The sequence below is a fragment of the Phalangium opilio genome, unplaced genomic scaffold (genome assembly GCF_054372755.1).
Source record: "Phalangium opilio isolate 3A_F unplaced genomic scaffold, DU_Popi_V2 ptg000113l_1, whole genome shotgun sequence".
NCBI classification, from domain to species: Eukaryota; Metazoa; Arthropoda; class Arachnida; order Opiliones; family Phalangiidae; genus Phalangium; species Phalangium opilio.
The window spans coordinates 4,038,938-4,051,689 of record NW_028324209.1 but is presented as its reverse complement, the minus strand read 5'-3'; the positions used below and the strand labels follow the sequence as shown (position 1 = coordinate 4,051,689).

Genomic DNA, 12,752 nt, shown 5'->3' with positions numbered 1-12,752 from the left:
ATAGTTTTCAGACAAGGAGAAGAGGGAATTATAGAATCATATTTATAACAAATTTTGTAGAAACGTTAGAACGCGTGGGATTCGACTTTATAAAATAATTGAAGGCTTAACACTTAAAATACTTCAATAATTTATAAAGGATTTAAAACTGGAAATCTGGAATTTACTAGAGACCTCCCTTGGGGATTTAATTTAACCATCTGAAATGTCCCGTAAATCCAAACCAAAATACGAAAACAAAATGAAATTTTTGACATATTTAGAATGGGAAGAGAGAATGCTGGGGGATTTAATAAAGCGTCATTCGTTCCCTTAATGAACGTCTGGAGGCGATTAAGCATTTAAGCTAGGCTAATTGACGCAGTCGCGATTTAAATCAATATTTTGATACTTATTTAGTATTAGCAAGAAGAGATATCTAGTTTATTAGGGAGAAGGTAAGATGCCTAAGTATTCGCGCGCCATAGTCCCAGTCCCCCTTTCAAAATACAAGGGGGGGGGCGTAAAAGGAGGCCGGGCTATTTCGCCTCTCCTCAGACGGAAAAAACGTAATTTTCGTCATTCGCGTCGTGAGTTTTCTAGAACCAATGAGATGCTGGTTGTAATTTAAGGGCGGGGATTAACTCCGGACCTATACTATACCTTTGGACTGGAGATAAAGCTGGAAATGTGGCAAATTTATACCTTATCCCTAATAAACTAGATATCACTTCTTGGTATTAGCATTAAGTTTGAAACTTTAACGCTTACATATAGGCTTATTATACGACAAGAAAACTGGGAAAGAGCTTTGTCTATAGTCGATACAAAAATATTCCACGATAATATGCACGAGTAAGAAAATTAAGGGTTGGTCGAATTCTACTTAGTACTATACTTATAAATCTGGCATAAATTGAGGGGGATGTTCTTTGGGTGATTTTGAGTCGAAAACGTGCTATGACATTTTACCGTCCCTGCCACCGTTTTGGAGTTTAGATTGGACCTGTCAAAAACACCCTGTCATTAGAATAAATTTAATTTCAGAACTCACAGATTCAAGCTAGGCGCGCGGGTGAAATTTAAAAAAATTAGGATCTGTATTATTCATGGTTTTATATCAAAGCAATCACCGTTTAAAATGTAGACTCCCTTTGGGTCAAGTAAGGGTGATGTGTTCAAGCCAATATAACTTCCAATATACATCAATGATGGCTCAATTTATGGTTAAAAATCCATCCATATAATACGCGGTTAAACCATCCGTACACAACTACGGAATATTAAGTTTGGTTGGCCAAAAAAATTCCAAGCATTCTTAGAATATTCAATCCCCCATCTTCCGGGTGCGATGTCTACGGCCATGACCGTACCTTTCAAGCTTCCCAATATTAATGAAATACAGAAAAAGAAAAAAGAACGGTATAAGGGAAATTAAAAGGCACCGCAATGTTATTGGCCCGCGCCAAAATAGCTCGCTATCAATCCTTAGCATTTAGAGTTTATTTAATAACCTCAAAAATAATTAAGTTTCGCAGCTCATAGAAAAGTTCCTTCCATTTCCATCGGTCAAACACTGGACAGTCAAACCTGACGACACAGAAATCTACAGTTTCATTTGTTACATAGGGTGTAGCGCTGTGAATATTATACAAATTCATATCTCAACATAATATAGCTAATTCAATTACCACGCTTTCCAAGACATTTGAATATATTCTAAGACGATATAATAATAATTGTACTAAAGTCCCGTGAATATTCACGATATAATTCTACAAATTCATATTTCAACAAAAATATATAGCTAATTCAACCTAAGAATGTACTGAAAACTCCAGGCAAAAATCTCACCTTTCCCAAGATATTTAAATATAATCTAAGATTTTTTCACGATGCAAAAAAGATTGGACGACTAGAGAGGGTAAGCATCATGGCTCTTTCTCTCTCTCCCTCTCTTCAACGAACATTGCCCCTCAAGGTATCAACTTAACCTTAGATTAAACGCAGTTAAAGGTCATGAACCTCCGTGCCATTACCCTTGCTTTAAGCAAAATCTGACGCAACCAATATACGACCCATCGTAAAAAAAGGTAGGGTACATAATCGTAAATAAGAAAAGGAGGTAGAAGATGGAAGCAAAGGTGATCATTTTCTTCTCCTTCCTCCAAAAGATTCTGATCGCCAATATGAAATAAGTGTCAAATACGTCATAGAAACGCTCTTGTTTTTTACGTGATAGATCGGGTATTTTTAAAGTGTTTTTAAAAATGAGAGGTCAAATGGAAAATAAAGTGATTTATATTCCATTTTTCTTTAAGGGTAAAGGCTTAGATTCAGTTTTATTTATTTATTTTAATACTTTATTAGCGTTTTTGTAAACTTGGGGAAAAAAAATGTTTCAGATGTCGTTGCTTCTTTTAAACTCGGGAGCTAAGCCTAATTATTATCAAAATACTGGCATATTTTCGGAAGCCGTCAATTATAATGGTGTGACAAGGAAATGGTAATTAGAATGGCCCTTAAAGGCAAATTGGGGTAATTATCTTGTCAGAAAAAAATGATTACTTTTCAGATAAATTAAGGGGTTTGAATTAATTGGTTAAATTATACATAAGGTGATGGAAGGACGGAAACCCTCAAAACAAAAAAAATTAGTAACAAAATGTATATTCTAAACTTCATCAATTGGGCTAGAATATTTTCTTTTCAATTGAAAGAGCGTGTAAAATAATGAATATATTAATTGGCAACATGTCTCTGTCTACAATATTAAAGAAGATACAAGCAATTAAGTTTTCGTGCAATTAAAGTATCAGAAAACTTAAAGTTACAAATAACTATTTTGATAAAATTAACACCAACTGATGCTAATAAGTAACCATTTCATATTAACTTATAAATTTTTGGATCTCAAGAGACCCTTAAAAAAGGATAGCAAAACGATCATAACTTATTCTTTAAGAAACTCCAGTAAAAATCACTGTTATGCCTACAATAAATAATTCAGTCTACTACTCCGATAAAAGTCAGATCTAATAAAGTAGGGCGTTTTCCGCCAAACCTTCAAATATAAATGATCAGTATCTCAAATAAACCGAGGCTCTTCGCGTCAAAAATAGGCAAACGTTCGTAACTAACGTCTATGCCCCCCCCCACGATAGCTTAAACAGAAAATCCCCCAAAGGAGCAGACGGGAATGATAAACTTACATTCTTTGATCTAATAATTAGTACCTCTCTCTCTCTCTCTCTCTCTCAATATCGACGTAGTTAAAACTGCCAGAGAGCGGGTATGCAAAGAGACTGTCCATCCCATACAGAGACTACAACAATTGCAAAGCCCTACAACCTTAATGAACAGCGTTTAAAATGACTCTGACATTTGCTAGAGATTGTTTTCCTATAGTCAACTTAATAATTGGTTGATGTGAAAATCCTTTAGACGAGTTAATTTTGATTGATTTGAGTATAGAAATAAGGCGCTTTATAATTAAGACTTTATAAATCCAGTGGCCACCAAAAATATAACTATTGGCAGAAGTATATAATACTTCTCTTCGAGAGATGTGTATCACAAAGAGTTGTATTTGTAACGTGATTCTTCCCAACATCATTTTACATTTGGAGCAAGGAACTAAACCGAATCACATACGCGATAAATAGTTCCCTCATTATTACTCTATTAGCGCCTAACAATTTCCCAAGGAGCGCTTGTGGATTTTTGTCCCATGTCAAGACAATCAAGGTTTGTGGGTTTATTTCTGAGGATTTACTACCAAAAACAGTTATAGAATTCCCCCATGGTGCGATTCCCATCTGAAGTTTGATGAGCGGGATTGCAAACAAAAAGGGTTCCCTCGCCTGGGAAGAATCATGTTACATAACTAAAGTATTAAGAGGATACAGAGTGTCATCCTTTTGCAATTGGCTACTTTGTAATGAATTTTCTTCATGAGCGACGTGCTTCACAATCTGCCATTCAACTGTTTAGAAGCAGAAGGAAGGCTAATAACTGTCATTTAATAATCGCAGCTAGGGCATCTCTTTTATATCGAAGAGCGTCAAACCCCGTCCGGGCCGTCCGTGTTCGACCATTGCCCTCAATAAACTTTACAGTCTCAAAATCCAAATTTCCTTTAGCTGACAGATTCAACAACAACAACAATCACGCCCCCCTAATTATAAAGACAGTAAACTAAGAATATATCAGTTAAGTATTTATTTCATACTGATACCTATGCGTCAACTTAATTTTTCCTCGTAAAAACTGAACTTTCTTTAAAAACGCGTATATTCAAATTTGGGGAATAATTTTGTCATAAAAATGTTTAATTGATTTGGTATGGATGTATCTTTATATCGCTCCTTACTGAAAAATATTTGCAGGTGCTTTTAATTACCCCTTTAATAAAAAGATAATCTCGATTTTCGCCTTAAAATTTCAGTTCATTATTGGATTAAAACGACACAAAAGGTTCCTAAAATTTAACCGGTTCATTTGACGAGGTTTTAAAACACCCATAACAAGATGGCCCAAGGGCTGGGCCTTAATAGTAATTTTACACGGCTCACGTGACCCCCCGTATAGTTGACAACTAAAAACATTTCTGAAACACAATCGTGTATCCCTTTAATTTCTAATAACGTCACATTTCAAATAATATTAATGAAACTAAATTGTGCACCCCACTAAAGTATAATTTTTAAAAACCATACGAATCAAATAATGTATTTAAACAAAATCCTGGATCCCCTAAACCAGAAATCACTATGACCGTAAAGCGTCCCCTCTATTTTACGAAACCTAACCTAACCATCCAGCATAATCTCTGATGTATCACGCGCACAAAGTGCAGTAGTGCACGAAAATTATCATCTTGTTTCCCTTCACTCAAAAAAGCCCGCGAGATTTAAACTACCTTTCTTTCCTCTCTCTCCGAGCGGGATGCCCCCTCTCCCTCTTCCCCCTCTCACTAATACACGGCTCACGTGACCCCCCGTATAGTTGATTTCCAATAAATCGTACAACTAAAAACATTTCTGAAACACAATCGTGTATCCCTTTAATTTCTAATAACGTCACATTTCAAATAATATTAATGAAACTAAATTGTGCACCCCACTAAAGTATAATTTTTAAAAACCATACGAATCAAATAATGTATTTAAACAAAATCCTGGATGCCCCCTCTCCCTCTTCCCCCTCTCACTAATACACGGCTCACGTGACCCCCCGTATAGTTGATTTCCAATAAATCGTACAACTAAAAACATTTCTGAAACACAATCGTGTATCCCTTTAATTTCTAATAACGTCACATTTCAAATAATATTAATGAAACTAAATTGTGCACCCCACTAAAGTATAATTTTTAAAAACCATACGAATCAAATAATGTATTTAAACAAAATCCTGGATCCCCTAAACCAGAAATCACTATGACCGTAAAGCGTCCCCTCTATTTTACGAAAACTAAACCTAACCATCCAGCATAATCTCTGATGTATCACGCGCACAAAGTGCAGTAGTGCACGAAAATTATCATCTTGTTTCCCTTCACTCAAAAAAGCCCGCGAGATTTAAACTACCTTTCTTTCCTCTCTCTCCGAGCGGGATGCCCCCTCTCCCTCTTCCCCCTCTCACTAATATACCAGGCAGGCAGTTCTCTCTCTACGCGGAGCTTCGTATCGCCACCGCGTACGCTAGCGATCTCTCTCTCTCATCGTAAGCGTACGTTTCGCGGACGCGACCGGTTTCCCTCTCTTATCGTAAGCGTTCGTTTCGCGGACGCGTCCGGCACAGGGACAGGGACAGGGACAGGGGTTTTGGTGCCGTTTCTTAAATTTTACCGTAATTAAAATTACGTGTAAAATTAAAAACGATAGTATAAATTTTACGTTCCATCGCGTTTTATCGCACTGCCAATTTACGATCATCGGTGTAGTCGTTGGTTAGGGTAGCGATCGACGTTTCAAATAGTTCTAAAATTTTACAGGATAGCGTCAACCTTGCTGGCGCCCATCGTTTAACCTCAAAATATAACACACGCACGATATATCCTTTAAAACTAGCCACAAAGGCAGGCAGCTTCAAGTACAGATTACGTATTACCGCGTAACCCTGAATAAGTCTCCTCCCAAGGGACAATGAAATTCCTAAAATCATCAACTTAATCAAAGTGTTTCCATTTTCAAATTCCACGTACAAATTACAGAAATTTCAAGTACAGATTACGTATTACCGCATAACCCAAAATAACAGGGTTCATACAACTTTTGGAACAAATTTCCCTGAGATTTCCAGGTTTTACCCGTATATACAGTATCCTATGGAGCAAATGTTAACGAAGGAGTGGGGGGGGGCAAATAGAACTATAACATACTCAAAGGACATCCCCGTATCTCTAGTAGAACCAGAGTTATGAGCCTGCAAAGTTTAGCGTATCGCTATTCCTATGGAGGGCATGTTTATGAACATTTCGCTTAATTACTCGGCCCCTGTTTGACGCAAATTTCCCTGATTTCCCTAAAAACTATAAATTTCCCTGATTTCCCTAAAAACTATAAATTTCCCTGATTTCCCTAAAAACTATAAATTTCCCTGATTTCCCTAAAAACTATAAATTTCCCTGATTTCCCTAAAAACTATAAATTTCCCTGATTTCCCTAAAAACTATAAATTTCCCTGATTTCCCTAAAAACTATAAATTTCCCTGAGGTTTTTGTCAACTATTTATTTCCCTGATTTTTCCAGGTTTGTATGAACCCTGAATAAGTCTCCTCTTAAGGGACAATGAAACTCCTAAATTCATCAGTTTAAACGATGTGTTTCCAATTTCAAATTCCACGGATTTCTGTGATCATTTGGTGAATACTCTTCCTAACGTTATCAAATTCGCTATTGTAAGATAGCTATTTATCATGATTATTATAAACATTTCCCCCTATTTAACTGTGAACATTATCACTGATAATTTTCTAGGACAAACAGTAACTTTTTCCTTCTCAAATGTTTAATTTTACTTATATTATTTTAATCACGCATTAGATGCCTCCTCGATCTTATCACAAAGCCTGCAACTTCACTATCCATTTAAATCAGCTACAAGACTATAATAAATCCCACCTATTCCGAATTTCCTGTTGCGGAAACCACGGGCATTAAGAGATAGGATCTAAAGTTAACTTTATAAAAACGAACTTTCCCAGCTGGGCGCTAGAGGCAGTCAAAAGGTTAAAGCGGTCCCATAATGTCGAAAATCCAATTTTACAAAGCCCGAGCTAAAGTTCGACTATTACTTTCCAAACCCCTAAATTTCCTAATCTTCCAAAAATCAAATTAAAAATCTCGCGGGAAATTTTCCTTTCGTATTCTGATCAGAGAGATTTTAAAAGCTTTTAGATTAAAATGGCCAAGTTACGTCACTTTAGGCGCAAAACGAAAGCTTATAGGGAGAGAGCTCGCCTAAAACACGCTCCTAGGGATACATACGTCGTTAAAACTTCTTACAAAATTTCTAATTTTAGAAAATTTGTTAATTCATTAATGGAGAGATCGGGAATTTCTCTAAAAGAATTCGCAACGTTTTAATGAAACTTAAACAGGGTTCGTACAAAAATTTTGGAATGAAATTCCCTGACTTTTCCAGGTTTTCCCTGACTAAATTCCACAAATTTCCCTGACCATATGCAATAACTTACAAGGCGTAAATATATGAAAACCAATCTAAATTCACTCGAATCATTTTTGCACGAGTTGTCATTGTTATAAAGATAAGCCAATTAATTCGTTTAAATTTAACCATAAGTAAATCATAAATAACCAGAGCGAGCGAAGCGAGCTCCGCGAATTTGGGGTTCTGCTCAAGTCTCAGACAACACTTTTTTGGTCACCCTTATACTGTTATCTAGACTATCAATTTCCCACCAATATATTTTTCCCTGACATTTCCCTGACTTTTTAGGCCCATTTTCAATTTCCCTGACCTTTTAGGCCCATTTTCAATTTCCCTGACTTTTCCAGGTTTTCCAGGTCGTGTACGAACCCTGTTAAATGAAAGAAAAATAAATAAATTGTTCATTTTATGCCATTTTCCCCGACTTAATTTCAAAAATTAAGTTAAAGCTAGCGGAAATTAATGTAGGCTTTGTATAAATTTAAGGGCTTTAAGAGTACTTATTTAAATTGTGAAGCATAACGATTGTTTTATTTTTAAAAATTATTTTCCTATAAATCGATAAAATCTAATGGAGACATTTAACTTATTTCAGGAATATAATTAATGCTCAAACTATACAGGGGTGTTCCAAAAAGGGTGGTAGGACCGACGAACAGCGATTTTGAGTCGAAAATTGCTCTAAATGGACATCCCAAACAATTCATGATTAGATTGTTTTAGTGATGATCCCTTAATTAAATTAGAAATCATTGTCTTTCCGTTTCTTAATTGAATTTAAGAGGGTCATACGTAAAATACTTTAACAATCTTAACTTGAAAACGTCGACACTAAGGTAAAATGTCATAGAACATTTTAGACTCAAAATCACCCACAACCTACCAATCTGAAACATCCTGTATAAGTCATATTACAATGAAGAAGTGATATCACAAACTCTTTGCTGACTTTTTCCCAGAAAATACTTTCCCATTGTTGACCATATTGTCCGTGCATTCGTTGGGTTTACCCAATTCCGTGCACCAACCAGAGGGCAAACATTTCCTCCAGGGTCATGAGGGAATGTCGAATTGAATACACAAGAGAAAGGGAACCATCTAAAGGGGACTTTACTTCCAAATTCCTGGTCACCGGTCGATGTCCGACTCGGGTAATTGGTCACCATCGAAGAAGGAAGTATTTTTTTCTTGTATTGTCTGGTGGGGCTTTGATATTTGTTTAACCATTTAGCCTCTGGGTTTTTGTTAGAGAGCTCAATACCGTCAGGAGTAAATAAGAAAAGGAGTCAACACCTACTCCAACTATAATGGCAATTTCAGATTTCTAATAGCTGGTCTTTGGCGATTTTAATCTAAGCTTTGTCTATGAAGAGATGCCCACACTAAGCCTGTGCCTTATTTGCACGTGGTTCACTTTACCACCATGACCTCCCTAAATATACTGTATGACCAATACTTAAGGGTACCAAAAAAACGATTCTAGGAGCCTTATCGATTTGCACGAGTGTTACACTCCTTTATGATTTACTCCTGGTACTATACATTCTTCCGTTTCTACGTAGGGTAAGGCGGTTATTTGGTATTGGGCATGGCAAAAGAAATGGACGGTTTTTATTTTGTCATTGCAACAAGGAAGTATAGGTTTAAAGGTTGAAGTTAGTCTATTGATTACAAGGTAAACTGATGAAAAAGGTAATTGGTATACGGGTAACGTTCATCCTCGGTGGATTTTGTTTTTTATTGAACTGCACCACGAAGACTCTTAATTGAAACAGTTCACGGTCGAATTAACTTCATTGGGTTTCGCCTAGATGTTAGTGATCACCGTTTAAACAAAGGGTAGCACACATTCGTGGATTGATTTCCTGGGGCAACAGTGGTACCTTTGTGGTAACTTGTCAACTACTTATTTCCCAGAGTTTTCCATATTTGTACTAACCCTGTTTAAAACTTAAAATTCAAGCAATTTAAACACGTGTTTTTATTTTCTCTTCAAAATAACATAAATTGCGCATCATCTCGAAGCGTATTGATGAGTTACGTAATTTTCGTACTAGCCCATTTGAAGGGCGGGTCGCGAAGGCGTCTTTTCTGAGAAACCTCGGGTATTTGACTCGGTCTAACGAAGTTAGGGAATTTGGGGGTTATATTATATTGGGCTCGTTTCTGCCGCTGCTCTCTGGGGGCTTTTTCCGCGCGGCGATCCGCAGAGTGTACTTGTAATCAGACTATTGTTTTAAGGGAGGGAGAGGAGACGGGGAAACATTGGACCAGAGGCACCGCCATCTTTAAAAGCCCTAAACATACAGGGTAAATCCCACGAATGAGCTTGTAAATATATTGGGACCTATTTTCCACCCTTAGGGATATAGATATAGCCCTGAATGTTTGCTTTCCAAGTTACGAATTTTCCCCGTCAACTTTGGTGGTTCTTACAAGTTTTGCGTCGGAGTATGTTCTAATGCAAGAGAGGACTACTTCTACTGTACTCATGGTTCGTATTCGATATTTAAGTGAATTTCCTGACTTTTACAGGTTATCCCTGAAGAAAAATTCCCAATATCCCTGACCATTATGAAGTGATTACCAAAACCCACTTGATCACCTATTTATTTACCATACCCTGACTTAACCTAGTTCAGTATACGAACCTTGCAAAATTTACACGTACTTCAATAATAATAGGCGGGGCTTTGACGTGTGACGTCATTAACAAAACAAATGGTGCAAAAAGCACAAGAACGTAACACAACGAGCGACCAAACCAAAAACACTGAATAATAAAACGGGTACTTACATTTTAACGACGATCGATACTAACATTTCACATTTAAACTTGACAGGTTAAGCTAATCGCGAACGCGACGCGACTAAAATGTACATTTTTAAACAGTTTTAACGCGTTTGGGAAACCGTTTGACACTATTTACGTTCACTTTCGGTCACACTGTTACAGTATATGTTGATAATTGATAATTAGTAGGTTCCCCACGACCCTCTTGGTAGGACCGTAATAAACTTGAGCCCTCGTTGCTCGGCCTCTAGCCGCTCCACCGGTGACTTGAAGAAAACAATGTTGAATGGTCTTTTTCAAGGTGACCTTCAGATTTGCGCATTAGGGTATGGGACTATAGGACGCCGCGCATTGACCTGAAAGTTCGTTAACGCGCGCAACATTTGACACTACGCACTAGTTAAAGTAGGCATTGCAGAAAGGGTCTATAGGACCTGAAAAGGTAAGGGACTATGGGAAGCAGAGCTTTGGCCTAAAAGGATAGGGACTATGGGTCGCAACACTTTGGCCTAAAAGGATAGGGGACTATGGGTCGTAACACTTTGGCCTAAAAGGATAGGGGACTATGGGTCGCAACACTTTGGCCTAAAAGGATAGGGGACTATGGGTCGCAACACTTTGGCCTAAAAGGATAGGGGACTATGGGCCGCAGCGCTATAAGCTGGAAGTATGCTAATGCGAAAAAAAAACCATTTTGAACTCACTCGTTTGGTATCCCGATGAACTTGAAGATAACCGTAAATCGCGATCAGTTAAAATATAACCGTAGTTCAAAGCACCACAAAATTCAAAGTTCAAACCACCCGATTTAAAAGTACCGCGAAAAACCACGCGTTCGGGAACCATTGTGACGTCATTTTTTAGATGGTCAGAAGGTGATTTGGTTCCCACGATCCTCCGTGCAGCTCGGGTGTGCACTAGACCGCAATAATCTTGATCCCTCGCCGATGGCCAAACGTGGCCCTTCGAAGAAATATCCATCATGACGTCATTCAGTCAAATAACCACCTGAAATTAAAATAAATTCCGTATAATTACAGCTAAAGACCTTAATGATAATTTCATAATGTGTAAATTTTAAAATTTAGTGACGAAGCAACAATATTCCTCATTCAATTCATGAAAATTATTGTAATTGTTTTTTAATAAAGCGCCTGAATGTTTGCTTGCCGTTAAGCACTAGAGTGCAACGGGGTAAACATTTCTACAGGCGCCGGTAGAAAATACATGGAGACGGTTACCCCTAAAAGATAGCTTTGCCTTAGAAACTTTATAAACCTTTTTTTTTCGCAAAAAAACAAATATTACTTTTACCAAAACAACACAAGGTGATGTACTCAACCAATTATAGTTCAATAAACTCTCCACATGAAAGCCCCCAAAACTCGGAAGAATCCCAGACTTTGTATATAAGCCTGTACGGAAATGGAGAAGTTAGTAAGAACCAAAGGGGAGTAAAGTTACGAAAGTAACAACCGGAAGTCTTCCCTCATTCCGTTTCCGCTTATCAGAAGTTAGTTTTTTTACCCGTATCAAAGGGGAAACGGGAGCGGAAAGCAGCGTGTCGCCATCTTGACTTCGATAAAATCGAAACCGACAACCATTACTGAGTGGTCAGACGAAGAAAAATGGTCTGACAGCGCGTGTATTAGCTGGAGAATAAAAAAATACCATACCAATCCACGTGCGTGGGTAGTGGGGAGAATAAAATGCACAACACGTGACATTTCCTACCCTACCCCCCCCCCCCCCAAAAAACAAAGACTAAAGAAACTAAGTGCTTCTAAAGCTCAGAAATATCGAGCGCATTTTCTTTATCAATGTTTGTGAGGTGGTCAGTCCATAGAAAAAGCCCGTCTTCTTAGTGTAAGTGTTCTATAGTCCTTGTCCAATCCAAAAACTAACGGAAGAAATACAATGGGGTCGAAGAAATACAAGAACCAAGACAAAAAAAATGGAGAAAAATCACTAAACGAATTACAAATGACAAATTGACAATAACCCTGCCTGCCAACGTCTTGTTGTCAAAATACTCGGATTTCGACACAGAAATGCCATTCAATTACTTTAAGGTGTGAAATAACATAAAAATTAATTAAGTTAAGACTAATATTACCATAAAATAGCTTAGTTACTTAATAATATTTGTTGGTTTATGTCCAAGGTTGGTTTCTACTAAAATCACTTGAAAAGTCTGTTTACAAAGTTCTCCATGCAGGGTTGCACCCAAATTTTCAGATAAAAAAAAATCCTAATTGTCTGACCCGTTTGACCCCTTTATGTAATTCCCGGAAATATCAA

The 12,752-nt window shown here is 37.3% G+C and overlaps 1 protein-coding gene across 1 annotated transcript in view; it reads right to left on the bottom strand.

Annotated features, from left to right (window-relative positions):
• LOC149623432 (uncharacterized) overlaps positions 1-12,752 on the bottom strand; it is a 38,813-nt gene that overhangs the window by 21,897 nt on the left and 4,164 nt on the right. Inside the window, exons 2-3 of the mRNA XM_089853417.1 lie at positions 11,156-11,459; positions 10,455-10,717 (exon numbers count right to left, since the gene is read on the bottom strand). Coding sequence (XP_089709543.1) covers positions 10,608-10,717; positions 11,156-11,435 — 390 coding nt within the window. The 5' untranslated portion in view covers positions 11,436-11,459 and the 3' untranslated portion in view covers positions 10,455-10,607. The remainder of the gene's footprint in view (positions 1-10,454; positions 10,718-11,155; positions 11,460-12,752) is intronic.